The following is a 16,844-nucleotide window of genomic DNA, read 5'->3' as shown; positions in this document are numbered from 1 at the left end:
AGTGGGGGGTGGGTTGGCTACTAAGCCTTCTGAAGGGGAAGGAGCTGGGTTTCTGCGGTCTGGCGTCGCCCCCCCCCCCCCCCCCCCCCCCCCCCCCCGCAAGCCCCGGCCAATAGGGCTTCAACAGCTGCCAGAGAACCGACAGGGTCATGAATCAGGTTCTGTGAGACTTTGCCTTAGGAATTCCTTCGCCAGTTTTTCTCTGGAGTCAAGAAAAACAAAACTATTTGTGGCTGGGTGGGGTCAGGAAGGAGGCCTCCTTCCGTGCAGGACTCAGCCAGGAAGTGCGCCCCCCAGTCTGAGGGAGGCGATCCCACGGGGGCGCCCCCAGTCTCGTCTAGAGCCTCCTCCCCGGCTTCTGAAGGCCCCGCTCACTTGTCCCCCAGGGACCACCCCCTGCGAGCCGAGCAGCCGAGGCCCCGACCGGCCTGCGCGGGGGGGAGGGGAGCGGAAGGGGTGGAGGGGCGGGGCCTCCGCGCCCGCGTCCCCGTCGCCCTGACGACCCGGACAAGATGGCGACGCTGCAGGGCGGGCTCCTGGGGCCGGACCCCGGGGCGCTGAGCCCCGCGCAGCAGGAGCAGCTGCGGGACTTCAAGGTGGGCGCATCCCGACCCCGCGTCCATCCAAGTGCAGCCGCCCGGGGCGAGGGCCGTAGGCCGGGGGGGGGGCGGAGGGGCGGGGAGCCCGTGCCCAGGTGAGGGCCGGAAGGCCGTGGGGGGGGGGCTAGGGGGAGGGGGGCTGGGAGGGGGCCCGGAGGAGGGCGAGGAGCGGGGAGCCCGTGCCCAGGTGAGGGCCGGAAGGCCGTGGGGGGGCTGGGGGGGCTGGGAGGGGGCCCGGATGAGGTCGAGGAGCGGGCCCGGGGGGGAGCCCGTGCCCAGGTGAGGGCCGGAAGGCCGTGGGGGGGCTGGGGGGGGCTGGAAGGGAGCCCGGAGGAGGGCGAGGGGCGGGGAGCCGGTCCTCAGGTGAGGGCCGGAAGGCCGTGGGGGGGCTGGGGGGGGCTGGGAGGGGGCCCGGAGGAGGGCGAGGAGCGGGGAGCCCGTGCCCAGGTGAGGGCCGGAAGGCCGTGGGGGGGGGCTAGGGGGAGGGGGGCTGGGAGGGGGCCCGGAGGAGGGCGAGGAGCGGGCCCGGGGGGAGCCCGTGCCCAGGTGAGGGCCGGAAGGCCGTGGGGGGGCTGGGGGGGGCCCGGAGGAGGGCAAGGAGCGGGCCCGGGGGGAGCCCGTGCCCCGGCGAGGACCCAGGCGGAGCCCTACGGCCCCTCGCGGTGCGGGAAGGTCCCAGGCACCTGGCGGGAACGGCCCGGGAGGACTGGCGGAGACGGTGACTCGGACACCGAGACGGCGCCCGGACGGCGCAGAGCAGACACCGGCAGTTAGCGGCGGGGCCCCGAGCCCGACGGAGCTGGGCGGCCTGGGGGGCCTGGGGCTGCGGGGCCGCGGCCGGGCGGGGCTGCGGGGCGGGTGAAGGCGTCAGACCTCCCGCTCCGGGGCGCGCCCGGGGCCCGCGGCCTTACCCCAGGGCTTGCCCGCGAAACCTGCCTCCTCCTTCGCCCTCTTACCCCCAGATTCAGACTCGGATTGCTAACGAAAAATACCTGAGGACCCACAAAGAAGTGGACCTGCTCATAAGCGGTTTCTTCAGGTAGGTGGGTGTTCCCAGTCGGCCTTGACCACCAGTGGAAGATGCTACGAAAACTTGCTGCGGAGATGAGCGCCTGCTGCCCTCAGGGTCAGAGGTGGCCGACCATAAGGTAACATAACAACTAAATAAACACACACACACACACACACACACACACACACACACATTTTGGGTAGACAAGTATTTTAAGATTGTTTTCTGAGATCTGTATCATCCAGGGCATTCTTGAGTTATCTCTAGAGGTTTCCTTCAGTTAATCTGTAAATTCTCAAAAATATTAATATTCAGTCATTTTCGCTGTTAGGGTAAATATATATCTTCTGACTTTTGGAAGAGGTAATTTGGCATTGAGAAACTCAACAGGCAGCCATTGGGTGTAGAACACTATTTCTGCATCAGAGGAGCTTAACAAGATCACTAGAACTTAAAAAAAAAAAAAAAAAAAAAAATCAGAGTCTGGCCCTTCTGTCCCTGAGAGCTTTGTTGTGGAAAGGCGCCAATGGTTGGAAGCCATTCGCCTGTAAGTCTTGGGGAAAAGACTGTTTTCCACCATATCCTGGGGCATGTTTTTCTTTCCCCTACATTGCCCTTAAGTGTGTCATTTGTTTCAATGGAAAATTCTCCTGATGGGATGGGATGAAAGGCAAAGAACTGTAAAAAAAAAAAAAAAAAAAAAAAAAAAAAAAAATCTAGCAGCAACAAGGATAAAAACAATAGAACTATTTCCAATACCGTTTGGCTATAGATAAGTAGGCAAGGTTTAAATGTTAATAATGGCTTCCAATTCCAGGCACTGTGCTCAATTTCATGAGCCCTTATCACACTGAACTGTAATTTCATTGTCCTCTTCTGCTTCTGTCCCTGGTCAGAACGCCAAGCCAGCGGAGCCATGTCTGTGTCTCTGGCATGTGCATAGCGTGCATAGTGCATAGCGTATGGCGTCTTGGTACTTGGGCTGATCTTCCCAGCAACGACAAAACACAGCTCATCTTCACTTCCGTTTTATAGGTGGAGAGGTGAAGTACCTTCCCCAGGATGCTGAACCAGGATCCAGACCCCTGGTATTTCCACTGTGTTGGGTTGAAAGCTCACAGAAGGGGAGCCAGAGGCAGGGCTCTTCTTTATCTTCTCAACAGTAGACCTGGAGCTGTGTCTTTTTTCCAGGCTCCTTTCTTTCCCGGATCTCCTCGTCATTGTCCTTGATCTCCTCGTCATTTCTCCAGAGGCTGCAGATTCTCACAGGGCAGATAGGGGATGGAGAAAGGGAAGACAGAAACTTCTCTGTGAAGGTTGGTTTTGTTTGGCTCAGGGCTAAGGCTTAGGCAAAAAGATGGTGTAGGGGTCTTCTGTCAGTGTCAGTCCTGGGGATCAGGCTATCATTTTTTGCACTTTTTCTTCTAAAGGGAAATAAAGGTTGACCTCATTCCTATCGCGGGGAGCTCCAAGTTAGGAATGATTCCAGCAGGGAGGTTGAGGATAGATATTAAAAGCCTGAATTAAATCACCATTTGCATTGTTCACAAACACAAGGAATGGGTAGTGGTGGGGACAGTGGTGAATGAAGAGGGTAGTGTTTTTAGTTACATGTCAGGGATGGCCCAGCTTCTCTGTCCAGGAAGTTTCCAGGAGGAACTGGGTGTCTGCTCCTGGCTGCCTCGAGAACAGCTTTCCTCCCTTCCTTATTATCCCCACTACCACCACCCCACCCACCCACCCCTCTGGCCAGGTAGGCCACCAGGCTCTCCCTTTGCTGTTCTTGAAGCTACCTACGGGAAATTCTCCTGCCCCTTTCAGGCTTTTTCTCTTTCTGAGGTGGAGGTGGGAGGGGGAGAAGAAGTGTTTAAAGTTTGAGGGTTTGCTTTTGTTGTTTTTGGGGTTCCTGTTACTTCTTCAGAAGAAACTGGGATGAATTAGAATCAGCCCCCATCATTTATACTGGATACTTCAGATGGTATTCCCCTTAGGAAAAGAGGAAAGGAGAATAGGGGACAGAATTCTGGGCGGCATACCTGCCCTTACCTCTTCTGCAGGTCCCTGCACTAGACTTACTCCAACCCATTGAGGAGCTCCAAGATGTTTTTGTTGGGAAGCGAGCCCCCTACTTGGATTTTCCAGATCCTATAGCGATTCACTTACAGCTCTTCAGGGTGTTCTTGTATACACAGTGTATGAAACTCTTAATACCTTGAATTTTGGACCTGAAAAATAGAAAGGGTAGGGATCTAACTTATTTTAGGCACCCAGGGATCTTGGGTTTTAGGCTGGAGATATGATCGCAAAGTATGAAATTGTAGAAAGACTTTATTAGTTATTTTTCTAAGTAGCCAGGCAGATGAACCTTCCCTTAATTAATTAATTAATTAATTAATTAATTTTCCTTCCCCAAATTTAGAACTGATTATGTCATTCCTTTTTTTTTTTTTTTAATTTTTTATTTATTTATGATAGTCACAGAGAAAGAGAGAGAGAGGCGGAGACATAGGCAGAGGGAGAAGCAGGCTCCATGCACCAGGAGCCCGATATGGGATTCGATCCCGGGTCTCCAGGATCGCGCCCTGGGCCAAAGGCAGGCGCCAAACCGTTGCGCCACCCAGGGATCCCTGATTATGTCATTCCTTAGCCAGAAAAATCTTCAGTGGCTCTACAGCATTGCCCCCCCCCCACTTTTTTTTTTTTTTTTTTTACATTCCGTTGAAATATAATGAAAAATGGCATATCCTAAACTGGGTGAACTTTTACAAGATGAGAATATACATGGTACGAGGGTCCAGATCAAGAAATAGAACCTGACTAGCATCACAGACTGTCTGTGGCCTCTTCCAGGCACTTCCCCCCGAAAGGTAGCCAGTATCCTGACTTCTCTTGTGGCACAGATTTGTTTTGCCTTTTTTGTACTTTATATAAGTGGAATTCTGCAGTATGTACTCTTTTTGCCTGGCTTCTGTTGCCCAACTGTGTCTTAGAGATCCTTCAATCTTGAAACTGCTGGGGATGTTCCACTGTGTGACTAGTGTGAGCTTTACCCATTCCCCTTGCCTTTTGAATTGATATACATGTCTCTCCTTGGCCTTCCAGGCTCTCCATAGTAGAGCCCCTTTGCTCCCTACTGCTCTCTGTGCTGGCCCCCCATTCCAGCCAGATGGAAGCTCTGATCACTCCATGGACCTCCCCACTGTCAGGGACACTGACACTTTAAGTGCTCCTCTGAACTCTGGGGATACAAAAGGTGGATATTCTGGTTCCTACCCTTGAGGAGTTCACCATCTATAGGACACAGGCTGTTTCCTTTGATTTCTTGATCTTTATTCTTGCCACTTCTCTGGGTCTGGGATGCCCTTATCCTGCCTGCCGAAACCCTGAGTGCACGGGGTACCAGCTGCTCTGTGAAGATTGCTGGGTCTGTGCTCTCAGAAACCATCCTCCTTGTCCGTAGCACAGTGTTAACACCCTCTTAGAGCACTGCCAGGAGGTTCCTTGGCCTTTTGGACATTTGGGAACTTACCCGTTCCTTTTTACTTGACTAATTTCTTTGAGGTGGTGCTGTATTTTATTTATTTATTTTTTAAATCAATCCCTCATATCTAGTATAGTCACACAGAATTTGTGCTCAATGATTATCAAGTGGAATTCAAGGAGAAGGAAGGCAAATTCTTAAGGCTTGGGAGGTAGGGGCTTTCAGGGCCAGGAAGCCTTCTTCCAGGCTGGTGGGCAGAGCGGCCATGGCCAATTGGAGGTGTTGTAGAGAACACTGGCCTTGGAATCATAAGACCTGGGCTCTCTGCCTTTTATTTACATGCTTTGTGAACTTGGGCAAATGATTAACCTTTTGAAAGTTTGATTTCTTCATATGTAAAATGGGGCACAGTCGTTGCTGTTTCACAGGGTTGTTGTAAAATGAGATAATATTTGTGAACATTCTTTATGAACAATAAAACTCCATGCGAGATAAGGCAGTTCCCCTCCCCAGTGGCACCAGCGCTGTAGGCCTTATCAGTGTTCTGGTCAAGGCAGGGAAACAAGCAGCCTAAGTCTGCCCTCTCAGCATTGCTGATGGCATTGCTCCCCCCACCTCGCCACCCCTTTGGGCACCCGTGGCTAAATGCAGTCACCAGCTGTGGGGTCGCATATGTGTCCAACCACACAGGAAGCCCTCGAGGACTAGGCAATGTGTCCTTCATCTTTACCTCCTGTCCCTAGCTTGGTCTCTGGTTCTGTGAAAATGTTTGTTGAATGAATGACATGCTTTGCCTGTCTGTGGCACAGCTGTCTTGTGAGGTGAGCTTGGTGCCATTTTTAATGTTTTGCCCTTTGCTTCAGAGCCTGACCTGAGGGAAAATAACGAATGCAAGGGTCTTGGTCAGGAGGTCCCCGGCTTACTGACTCCCAGAACGCTGTGTCTCAGGCCAATCTACTCCCTGAGGGTGGGGACCTGTGGCTGAGGCTGAGCGCAGCCTGCCTTCAGGCCTGCTTTACTCTTGCCCTTATTCCTTATGTCTTCCAGAGAAATGTTTCTGAAAAGACCAGACAACATCCAAGAATTTGCTGCAGGTGAGTGAGGCAGTGTGCGTTGTGGGTGTTTGAGAAACCAGCCTAAGGGATATTGTTGCAGATGTAGACTCGGACAAGCCCCAATTCTCCCTGCAGAGTCTGGGGTGCTTCTTCACTCCATGTCCCCTTAAGGAGCTTTTTTCAGAAGGCTACTTCCTCCATTGTCATTTCCTCAAAATGAGGACAGATGAAAAATGAGACAGAGCTTCCTTGTGGGGAGGGTTAAGAATTTTGAGATTCCCAAAGGAACACATTGGTGGCTCTTTACCTGGGCATCGTAAAGCAAGGTTCCCCAACCTGGCTATACCTGGGGAGCTGTTAAGGAATGCTGATGCCTGGGCCCAGCCCAAGAGGTTGGTGTTTCAGTAGCTCAGGTGGGGCCAGGCCCCACAATTGAAAAAGTCCCCAGGTGACTCTAAGGGGTTCTGCTGCCCCAGCTGCCTTAGGTCAGTGGTACTGAGAGGGAAGGGCTGAGCTGGCTGCTTCCTTGGGTCCTGTTGGCCCAGGGACGTAGTTCTGGCCTTGCACCATTTCTAACTGAATTTGATGTGTCTGCTGCCACAGCAGATGACGCCTCTGGTTCACATTATGCTGGGTGTATAAAAACTCTCCTCTGTCGTCATCATGTGAGAGCCTGGCTCTCCTCTGAGAGGATATTCTCAGAGAGGAGAGGGCGTGATATCTCAGAGATGAGCTGGCAAGCTGAGCTGAGATGAGAATAACATTTGGCATTTATTTGGGCCTCAGGATGGGCTGGGAGCAGAAAACCCAGAGATCCCTCGGCCCTCTGATGGCTCTTGTGCATCAGGAAGCTGAGGAACTGCAGGATAGTGAGGAAGGGACAGGAGCCATCCTGTGTAAGCCCCTCTTGGGAACGCTTGAGCTCACAGGCTCAGCACCACTCCAGGCGGGGACAGTGACCACGGGATCTGCTGTGACTTCTAGTGTGTTGGAAAGCAGGGCCGCCTCGAACAGCCCTGCGAGGCTGAGCCATCCTAGCTCTTGAGCAGAGTAAGTGATCTCCCTCCCTGCCTTTCCCCTTTGGGTTTAGATAATTTTTTCTTTTCGATTCTTATCCCAGACTATTTCACAGATCCAAGACTTCCCAACAAGATTCACATGCAGCTAATTAAGGAGAAGAAAGCAGCTTAATTAGCAGAATCATGATGCTCAGCTGCCGAGAGAGACCAGAAAGAATCCAGCCTTAGGGTGGGTGTTAACCTCACTTACAGACAGAGGCTTCTTTACTCTTGTCAAAATAAGCACTGGCTTCTCAGCCCAGGGTGTGAAAGAAACCAAAGGGAGAAGCTGCAGAGAAGTTTCATGCAAGTGTTTCGTTTTCTTGACACTATTTTGGGGAATTAGGGGCTGTGAAGAGCAGCCCGGGGTTTGTCTGGCATGTCCGTGGCAGGAAGAGACAGCTGTCTTCTGAGCCTAGTGAAACGTAGTCAGAGAGTGGAAGCGGAATCGTGTGGGAGTGAAGGGTGGCAGGGAAATGGGGGTGGGGCCTGCCAGCATCCAGACCCCGCTGTCAGACTGCAGAATATTGAGTGCTCCCCGCAGATGGCCTTTTCCTTCTTCCCTGGTGCTGGGAGCAGAGGGGGTTCCCGTTGCTTCTGGAAGGGGCGGGAACCATTTCCCTCGTTGTATCTCTTGGACTAGGGACTTTCCTGCTCCCCCTCATCTTCAAACCAGGCTCTACTGTGAGAGCCATCTCACATATCTCAGGATGATTTCTGAAAGGATTCTGCAGATTGGGAATTTTTCACGTGAGGTGGGCAAAAGCCACATTCCTGATTTCATAGCATCATTTGTATTTTGCAGGGTCTCCTGGAAGCAAGGGAGCCCTTTGTCATCATCAGTGTGTGGTTCCAAGCCTCCTTGGGCCGTGTCTGCTGTTGCAAAGGCTTTTAAAGATATTCATTAAAAACAGACCTTTCCACTCTTTCTGCTGTATTTCACTCCAAAGGAGGAAGCCATCCAGCACAGAGGGCTGTTGTGCCCCTCCTTTGACCTGAGAAGCCACAGGGCGGGTGGGCTGTCTGCGGCAGCCCATGGGCCTCCGCTAGGTCAGGGGCTGCTCCCACATGTGCCTCAACACTGTGTCCTCTCTGCCCCTCCAGGCCACTTGCTCCCAAAGCCAAGGCTGGACAAAAGAATGAGGGCGGGGATCTTGCGAGGACCACAGTTGATCAGGGTGGTACTGAAGCCCTGTCCACACTTTAGCATGGCTTGTTTGTTGTTTGTTTTTCCCATCTTCCCTCCTGGGTTACTGTATGGGGTGTACAGGTGGTGGTTTAACTCTTTTCTACCAGCGATAACAGCAGCTGGGCTGGAAAGACAGTAAAAAAATGAGATTGGACAAAGAAAACCCATTCAGGGCCATGCCACTTGTAAAATATGAATCTAACAGGTGACTCAGAGGTGGTGGACTTTGTTCTTGAGGATTTTTACCAACAAGCCACCCGTCCATTTGGTTTTCAGCTAACAGGCAGGGGAGTGGGCCAGTTGGCCTTTTGACATCCTTTTCAGGCCCAGAAGGCATCCATGTCTTCTGTGTTATGCCCCGTTTCTTTGGCCTCCACAATCCACTGTATGAAGGACCTCTCACCTATGTGTGTCGTCCACATCACCATGGCAACAGAGGCTTAGCCCAAAGCAGGGGCTGTGTTCTTTTTCTTTCCCTTGTCCCTGTCCGTCTCATTCCCAGCTACCAGCCCCTGCCATGGTGGAAGGGCAACAAAACCAGGTGGCAAGAGAACTATTAAATCTATGCATAATAAGCGATGTAGCAGGAACCGAAGAGTTATTTCAAGTGCTTTCAGAATTACACTTCAGTGGCTATGGCTCTGACAGTGAGGTATCCCTGTTTAGAAAATCCAGATGAAGCCTTCAGCAGAAAACACATGTACCAAGGACCTCTGATGAGATGTGTTAAATTAGACTCTTGAAGGCTTTCCTGGGAAGAGAGGTCTGCAACAAGGTGGGGGAAGAACAAAGTGTTTTTCAGATGCTTGAGTGCATGATATGATACTGCAAGAGTATAGTGACTCATTCTTGGGGGGTTCCTGGCAGAAATAAGAAATGCATTTCAAAACAAAACAACAACAACAACAACAACAAAAAGAAATGCATTTCAATTAGAACATATTTCCAAGCCAAGGAAAGAAGGCATTTGGCACACGGTCCAGAGAGCATCTGTTCTGTATGACATCGTGTGCCAGGTTCTGAGGGTAAGGTGGGGAGGTCATCCTGCCACGCGGTGCTGTATGGTCTGGGAGGAGATGTGGAACTTATCACCCCAAACTTTAACTGTCCAGATAGCTCACCTTTTAGACTGAAAGCGCCATCAGAACAGGGACAAAATCTAAAAATCGGACCTGTTCACTGTTGAATTCCTGACTGCTGGCCCGGTGTCCGGCGTAGAGGAAGTGCTCAGTGAGCATCTGAAGAGAATGAATGCTCATAAAATTGAGTGAGCAATCATGTTCTATCAGCCCCTATAAAGATTATAAAGCAGGATGCCTGGGTGGCTCAGCAGTTGAACATTTGCCTTCGGCTTGGGTCGTGATCCTGGGGTCCTGGGATCGAGTCCCACGTCGGGCTCCCTGCAAGGAGTCTGCTTCTCCCATTGCCTGTATCTCTGCCTCTTTATGTGTCTCATGAATAAATAAATAAAATCTTAAACAAACGAACTATAAAGCTACACAGCTCTGATGGATGTAGATACATCTACAGGAGGGGTAAGAAAGAATACCCAGTCTACCTGCAGCAGGAAAGAGAGGGACCTCAGGGAAACTGGCATGTGATGGGTGGGAAAGTACTTGCCAGGCGATGTGAAGGGCAGTGTGGGGGGAGCCAGGGTACGGCAGGTGCTTCCATTTTGCTGAGCAGGGTGGTGGTCGCCGGCCCTGTTTGTCACCTGCCCATCCTCCTTACCCCTTTCTTCCTTGCTGACTGAACACCAGCTTTGTTGAGGGCAGCAGTGGGCTCAGCCCCAAGTGGTAGATGGTATTCTAAGCCAGCCACAGCACCACTTTCCCTGGTTTCCCAGCCTGCCTTGCAAGGGGCAGCCATGTGTAAGTGTGCTGCAGGTTTCTAGGAAAGCTTTTGCTTTCTTAACAAGAATAAGGGGAGGGGGGATGATAAAGTCGGTGTAGCCTTCCCTTTACCCACCTTTCTGTTGTGACCCTGAATGTGATGTCTAGAGTCGAGTGGCCATGGTAAGGCCATGAAGTGACCAGCAGGAGGAAGACAGCCCGTCCTCCAAAGTGGCAGAAAGGAAAGATCAGAACACTGAGGCCCTGGTGGCGTCTTTGAGTACTTGAACAACCCAGCAAATGCCTGCCTTCAGACTTGTTGACAAGTGGGAAAAATACATCTCTAATTTGTTTTGAAAGCATACCGGTGTTTAATCCCGACCCACCACTTACTAGATGTGTGGCCTTGGCCAAGCCACTTTTCTTGTGAGGTTTCTCATAGGTAAACCAAGACATGTAATTACCAGCTCTCAGGGCTGCTGGGTTAGGAACAAGGAGGGGCAGTGCCTGACACATGGGCAGTGTTCACAGGGGGCTCTGACTGGAGGTGGGCACGATGCAGGGAGAAGAGGCCAGACAGGAAGATGGGACCAATTGTGAGGAGCATCACACATGAGGCACAGGAGGTTGATTTTTATCATCTAGGCAATGGAGAGCCAGCACAAAATTTTAAGCCAAGAGGAGTTCCTGAAGAGATTTACATTCAGAAAATGCCAGAGTGTGGAAGACAAACTAGGGGAGACTTAAGCTAGAAGTGGAAAAACCCATGGTCCAAGCCATCACCAACCTCTCTCTGCATCTTGTCACTCACGTCTCAGCAGGCCTGTGCTGACTCCTGCCCGCCCCAGCTGAGAGCCAACTTCACTGCCTGGAACAAAAAACCCAGTTCATAGCTGCTTAATTTTTCTCACCTGATAGAATGTCTGGCTGTAGGCAAAATTCAAAGGTTCAGTGGTATCAGTAAGGACCCAGACCAGGCTTCCATTCCCTGCCCCCCTCCCGCCTCAGCTGGCTCTGGCCTGTGGCTCACCTCGCAAGGGGCTGCCTCTGTCCTCCAACAGGGAGAAGGAAGTGGCCATGCCCGCCCCGCCTGTACCTTTTTGTCAGGAAAGAAAGTTTCCCTGAAAGTCCTTTCCACCTGTGTTTCACAGGGCCAGATCAGGGTCCTGTGGTCCACCCAAGTGCTCCAGAGACTTCTGGAGAAGAAGGTGTCCAGAGGAGAGTGGGGGCTGCTGGTGGGTCAGCCCCAAAGCTGTGCCTGCAGCTTGCTGGTTCCTTCTCCACGTCTCAGAATGGTTGCTTTTAAGGGGTGCCTGGGTGGCTCAGCAGTTTAGCGCCTGCCTTCTGCTTAGGGTGTGATCCTGGAGTCCTGGGATCGAGTCCCACATCGGGCTCCCTGCAGGGAGCTGCTTCTCTTCTGCCTGTGTCTCTGCCTGTCTCTGTGTCTCTCGTGAATAAATAAAGGTTCAGAATAAATAAACAAAATCTTTAAAAAGGGGGTGCCTGGGTGGCTTGGTTTTTGTCTGCTCAGGTTGGGATCTCATGGGTCCTGGGATTCTCTGTGTTGGGCTCCATGCCTGCCAGGGAGTCTCCTGGAAGATTCTCTTCTGCCCCTCCCCTGACTTGTGCTCTTTCCCTCTCAAGTAAATAAATAAATAGAAAAATAAATAGAAAACAAACCCAAATCAGAGCCTGCCTGAAACCCTACCAGTGGTCTTCCAGGCACTTAAACCAGATGGCTCTCCGGGCTTTTCAAGACCCTCTCCATCCCTCAGACTTTTTCTGCCCCCTGCCTCCCACCTGCCCGTGTTCTAGACACACAGGTCTTTCCTCCCTTCTTCAGGTATACCAGGGGAATTTGGGAGTTAGGGCCTTTGAACTGTGCCTGGATTTTTCTTCACAGGTCTTCACAGGGCTGGGGTGCTCTGCTCTGAAAGGAAGCTTCTAAGGGAGCAGGCCATGCTTTTCTCACATGGCACAACTCACATGGTTGGTTTAGGACCTGCCTCTGCAGCTTCCTCCTTTTCCCTCATGGCCAAAGGATGAGCAGGAAGGACTGCAGCAGCGATACTTGTCTTTCTTTTCTGGAAAGCAAGTCTTCCCTGGTACAGCCCCTCCACCTCTGCCAAGTCCCCCTCAAATCTCATTGGCCAGACCTGTGTGCATCTCCCCCTTTAAGGGAGGCTGGGAAGTTGAGTCTCCAGCCAGCCAACAGTGCCCTAGAGAGCTGCTTGTCGCTTCCTCAGAGTCCTTTCCTAGGGATCTAATTGAAGTAGCCTCACCCACATATTTTTAATACTTAATTTAAAAAAATCTAATTAAAAAAAATCCACCCCCATCAGCCCTGGTCGTCTTCTCTCATACACTGTCTTCTTCACAACATCTGTCACTGTGATCTTGTCTGCTGTCTGTGGCCTGGAGAATGCGAGCTGTGGCGAGAGCTGGCCTGGTCAGCCGTGTTTGTCACCCGGGGCCACGCAGTGGGGCCTGGGACTCAGCTGCCCAGAGTGCATTTGCTGTGTGAAGGCTGACCTGCATGGGGGCAGGGCTTCAGGAGATGGAGTCTTGAATTTAGGAGGAGAGCTGGCAGGATTGTGGTTCCAATGGGCTAAGTCATTCTAGATTCTAGAATGACTTCTCAGTTTCCTTCACAGGCAAAGGGAGAGGTGTGGGGTTATATCCGTTAACACAGAGGGAAGTGGATGGGGAGATGGATTTAGACTGAAAGGTGTCTTCTGGGTTTGTAATTAGGTTTTTTTTTTAAATTTTTATTTATTTATGATAGGCACACAGTGAGAGAGAGAGAGAGGCAGAGACACAGGCAGAGGGAGAAGCAGGCTCCATGCACTGGGAGCCTGACGTGGGATTCGATCCTGGATCTCTAAGATCGCGCCCTGGGCCAAAGGCAGGCACTAAACCGCTGTGCCACCCAGGGATCCCTAGTTTTAGGTCAAATTAGGATGAATCACTGTGCTGGGGTCAATAGGAGTTGGATTGAGTGGACTTCTAGTGGTTGTGAGATGGGGATGTGGGTGTGGATGCACATGGCTTTCTGGGAGGATGGTCATTAGAGGAAGGGCACAGGTTAGAAGGGGAAGCTGGGTCAAGGATGGGCTTCTGTAAAGGGAGGTGCTGGAGCATACAGGGGCCTGGTGTCTTTCATCTTTTGAGATCTGTATTTTTAATTTTTTAAAAAAGATTTTATTTATTCATGAGACACACAGAAAGAGGCAGAGACATAGAGGGAGAAGCAGGCTCCATGCAGGGAGCCTGATGTGAGGCTCCATCCCAGGACCCCGGGATCATCCCCCAAGCCAAAGGCAGATGCTCAACTGCTGAGGCACCCAAGCATTCCATGAGATCTGTTTTACCCTCAGGCTAAAAACAGTAGGAGCTTCTTGGAAATGTTGCACAGGGCAGCCCCGGTGGCTCAGCGGTTTAGCGCCGCCTGCAGCCCAGGGTGTGATCCTGGAGACCCGGGATTGAGTCCCACGTTGGGCTCCCTGCATGGAGCCTGCTTCTCCCTCTGCCTGTGTCTGCCTCTCTCTCTCTCCTCTCTGTGTATTCTCATGAATAAATAAATAAAATCTTAAAAAAAAAAAAAAAAAGGAAATGTTGCACAGATCAGACCTGATATCAGAGGTAATGGGGACCAACAGGCAGGCCTAACTGCCACCGTGTGACCTGCAGTGACCTGTGTCAGCTGGGGCAGTGGCTCTCCCAGGCCTGCAGTGAGAATGCCCCGGTCTCGTAGCACAGGTGGAAGGAAGGGGGAGGAGCAGCATTCGTGCGAGGCGCGCTTCTTCTAACCAGACGGGCCTCTACTGCCCTCTGCTGGCCATGGCTGCAAAGCTGGAGGCCGCCTGAGGGACAGCATCAGCAGGAGAGAAAAAGGGCTTAGGAAGAATGAAAGTAGTCACCAACTCACAGATTCTCCTAGAAGGAAGTTTCTTCAGAAGTTACAGCATCCAGGGCCTTGTCTCTAGCAGTCCTGCCCTATGAGCAGCCTAGATGTTTCCTTTTTTCAAAAAAAGATTTTCTTTGAGAGACAGGAGGAGTGAAAGCAAGAGAGCACGTGGAAGGCAGAGGGCAGGAGGCAGAGGGAGAGGGAGAAGCAGACCCCCCACTGAGCAGGGGGTGGCTCAGTGGGTTAGGCATCTGCCTTCCTGCGCAGGTCACGATCTCAGGGTCCTGGGATCAAGCCCCACATCAGGCTCCCTGCTCAGCAAGGAGCCTGCTTCTTCTTCTCCCCACTGCTTGTGCTCTCTCTCGGTTTCTTGGTCTCTTTCTCTCATAAATAAATAAATAAATAAATAAATAAATAAATAAATAAATAAATAAATAAATAAAATCTTTTTTAAAAATGAGGGGGAAAAACCTTGCAAAGTTGATTATTCATTCATCCATTCATTTAGTCACTTACTTGCCTACTCATTTATTCAACAAATATTATGGTACATTATGTATTGAGGATGCAGTTTTGGGAATAGGATATTCTTTCCTCAGGGAACTCATGATCTAGTGACTAAAGACAGATACATAGATAATTATAATACAGCTTCAAAGGTGAAGAGAAACACACAAGGCATGATGGGTGTGCAAGACAATGCCTCCCAAAGTGGATGCAGAATGTTAACAGATGGATCAGGACCAGGACAGGGCCTAAGTTCTGCCTAATACCATGTTTCTCATTGTCAACTCTGAGGGGTGATTTTCATTTTCTACAAGGAAAGTTCTTCCTGAAGTCTTCCTTCACTTTTATCTCTCTGATACAGTTGTTAGGGCCTTGCTTTTCACATCTATAGAAAGAGGGATGTACTGCTAGATGTTAAGGCTGAATATCATTGACATGACTGAACTCTATGAATGCTAACATTGATGTGTTAAAACATCTCCCGGGAGCAAGGTGGCATGTGCCTATGGCCATCCTTGGGGAAATTCAGCTTTAGGCCCCCGGAACCAAATGTGCCTTACAAACAATTGCCTCTGCCTAAATGCTTGTTAAAAAACAACAGATTCTTAGTGTTCCTAAACCATTCCTGTTCTCTTGGGTGGCTGAGTTTCTTCATCTTTAAAGGGGATAAGATGTCCCTTGTGGATTTTGTTGTGAGGGCTGATACTGCACACCTGGGCATCCATACTTGTGTCCGGCCCATGGCAGGCCTTCATAGATAGCAGCTACTATTTCAGTGAAGGGCAAAACCCAGTGCATTATTTTCCTAGAGCCGGGGCAGCCCCTGAGGAGAGGTCACAGGTGTGGGCACCCTGGCAAGAAGAGGGAATAAACTAAAATTAAACGCAAGTTGACATGTTGGAGTTTAGGACTATTTCATGTAGACAAAAAACTTAGAACTTTCTCAAGAAAGCTTCTTCAGGCCTCCGGACTTTTCTGGGGCCAGCAGCCACCTGACCAGTGGCCAGGAGCTGCAGGCTCAGCTAACTACCATGGGCTCTGTGTCAAGCCAGCAGTTTGCAGGTGGCTGTGCCAAGGCGCTGGAGGACGCTGCCCGGGGAAGCAGAGGAGCCGCGGCTGCTGCATGGTGCTGGCATCTGTAAGTGGTTCAACTTGCACAAGGGGTTCAGGTTCCTGTCCATGATCACCCACGCCAGGATCGCGCTTGACTCCCCAGTGGATATCTTTGTGCACCAGAGCAAGCTGCACATGGAGGGCTTCCGGAGCCTGAAGGAGGGTGAGGCAGTGGAGTTCACCTTTAAGAAGTCTGCTAAAGGCTTAGAATCTATCAGGGTCACCGGGCCTGGTGGGGTATTTTGTATTGGGAGCAAGAGGTGGCCCAAAGGGAAGAACATGCAGAAGCGCAGATCAAAGGGAGACAGGTGCTACAGGGGCCCAGACCACCATGCCGAGGAATGCAAGCTGCCCTCAGCCCAAGAAGTGCCACTTGTGCCAGAGCATCAGCCATATGGTGGCCTCATGTCCACTGAAGGTCCAGGAGGCCCCCAGCTCACAGGGAAAGCCAGCATACTTTTGGGAGGAAGAAGAAGAGATCCATAGCCCTGCCCTACTCCCAGAGGCCCAGAATTGAGCTATAGTGAGTGAGGGTAATTCATTTGTGATCAGGAAGTTTGGAGGAGCAGGCATCAATCGGCAGAGTGGAGAAAGTGGGGACAAAGTGGGTAGGGGGCAGCTGGCTCTGCCGTACATCTCAGGCCAGGGTCCCACAGCATCACCCCCTCTTCCCTCTTGGCAGGGTTGGGGGGAAGGGGTGAGGCAAATGAACTACAACCGTGCTCTATCCAAATGCTTGTGGAGAGTTCTGGAGAAAATCCCTCCCAGTGTGCTTTACCTGAGTCTCCACCCTCAGATTTCCAGCTTTTGAAAGTGGCCTGGATAGGGAAGTTGTTTTCCTTTCAAAGAAGGACATGTAATAATAATTTTCCCATGCCAGAGTGTGGAGATGAAGCATGAGACCAGATTGATGGGCCCAACCCACAAACCACTATATTCTGTGGGGAGGGAACCTCTAAGGGGTAAGGCAGGGTTTTTCCACATCTTGTCCCATAACCCACTCTTGGGATAGGGTGCTGAGGACTGGGTTGTGACAGTAGCCACAGGGATTGTTGGGGGAATAGCTACAGACCTTCTGCTCCTAAGCTTAA

General features: G+C 51.3%; 1 protein-coding gene and 1 pseudogene across 4 annotated transcripts; both read left to right on the top strand.

Annotated features, from left to right (window-relative positions):
- Positions 1–214: 214 nt before the first annotated feature.
- Positions 215–9,316, top strand: RIIAD1 (regulatory subunit of type II PKA R-subunit domain containing 1). Of its 4 annotated transcripts, XM_072769129.1 has the most exons (6): positions 215–596; positions 1,562–1,638; positions 2,803–2,927; positions 6,140–6,186; positions 7,280–7,395; positions 8,011–9,316. In XM_072769129.1, the coding sequence occupies exons 1-4, from the start codon at positions 513–515 to the stop codon at positions 6,151–6,153; spliced, it is 300 nt and encodes a 99-aa protein (XP_072625230.1). In that variant the 5' UTR covers positions 215–512; the 3' UTR covers positions 6,154–6,186; positions 7,280–7,395; positions 8,011–9,316. The 4 variants fall into 4 exon arrangements, with proteins under 4 accessions (XP_072625230.1, XP_072625229.1, XP_072625231.1 ...); XM_072769128.1 differs by lacking the exon at positions 8,011–9,316 and having other exon boundaries at positions 223–596; positions 7,268–7,358; XM_072769130.1 differs by lacking the exon at positions 2,803–2,927 and having other exon boundaries at positions 312–596; positions 7,268–7,395.
- Positions 9,317–15,539: 6,223 nt separating this feature from the next.
- LOC140600896 (protein lin-28 homolog A pseudogene) lies at positions 15,540–16,391 on the top strand (annotated as a pseudogene).
- Positions 16,392–16,844: the final 453 nt, after the last annotated feature.

Source organism: Canis lupus, chromosome 12 (genome assembly GCF_048164855.1).
Source record: "Canis lupus baileyi chromosome 12, mCanLup2.hap1, whole genome shotgun sequence".
In the NCBI taxonomy this organism is placed as follows: Eukaryota; Metazoa; Chordata; class Mammalia; order Carnivora; family Canidae; genus Canis; species Canis lupus.
The sequence above is the reverse complement of the archived record's forward strand: the minus strand, read 5'-3'. Positions and strand labels throughout refer to the sequence as shown.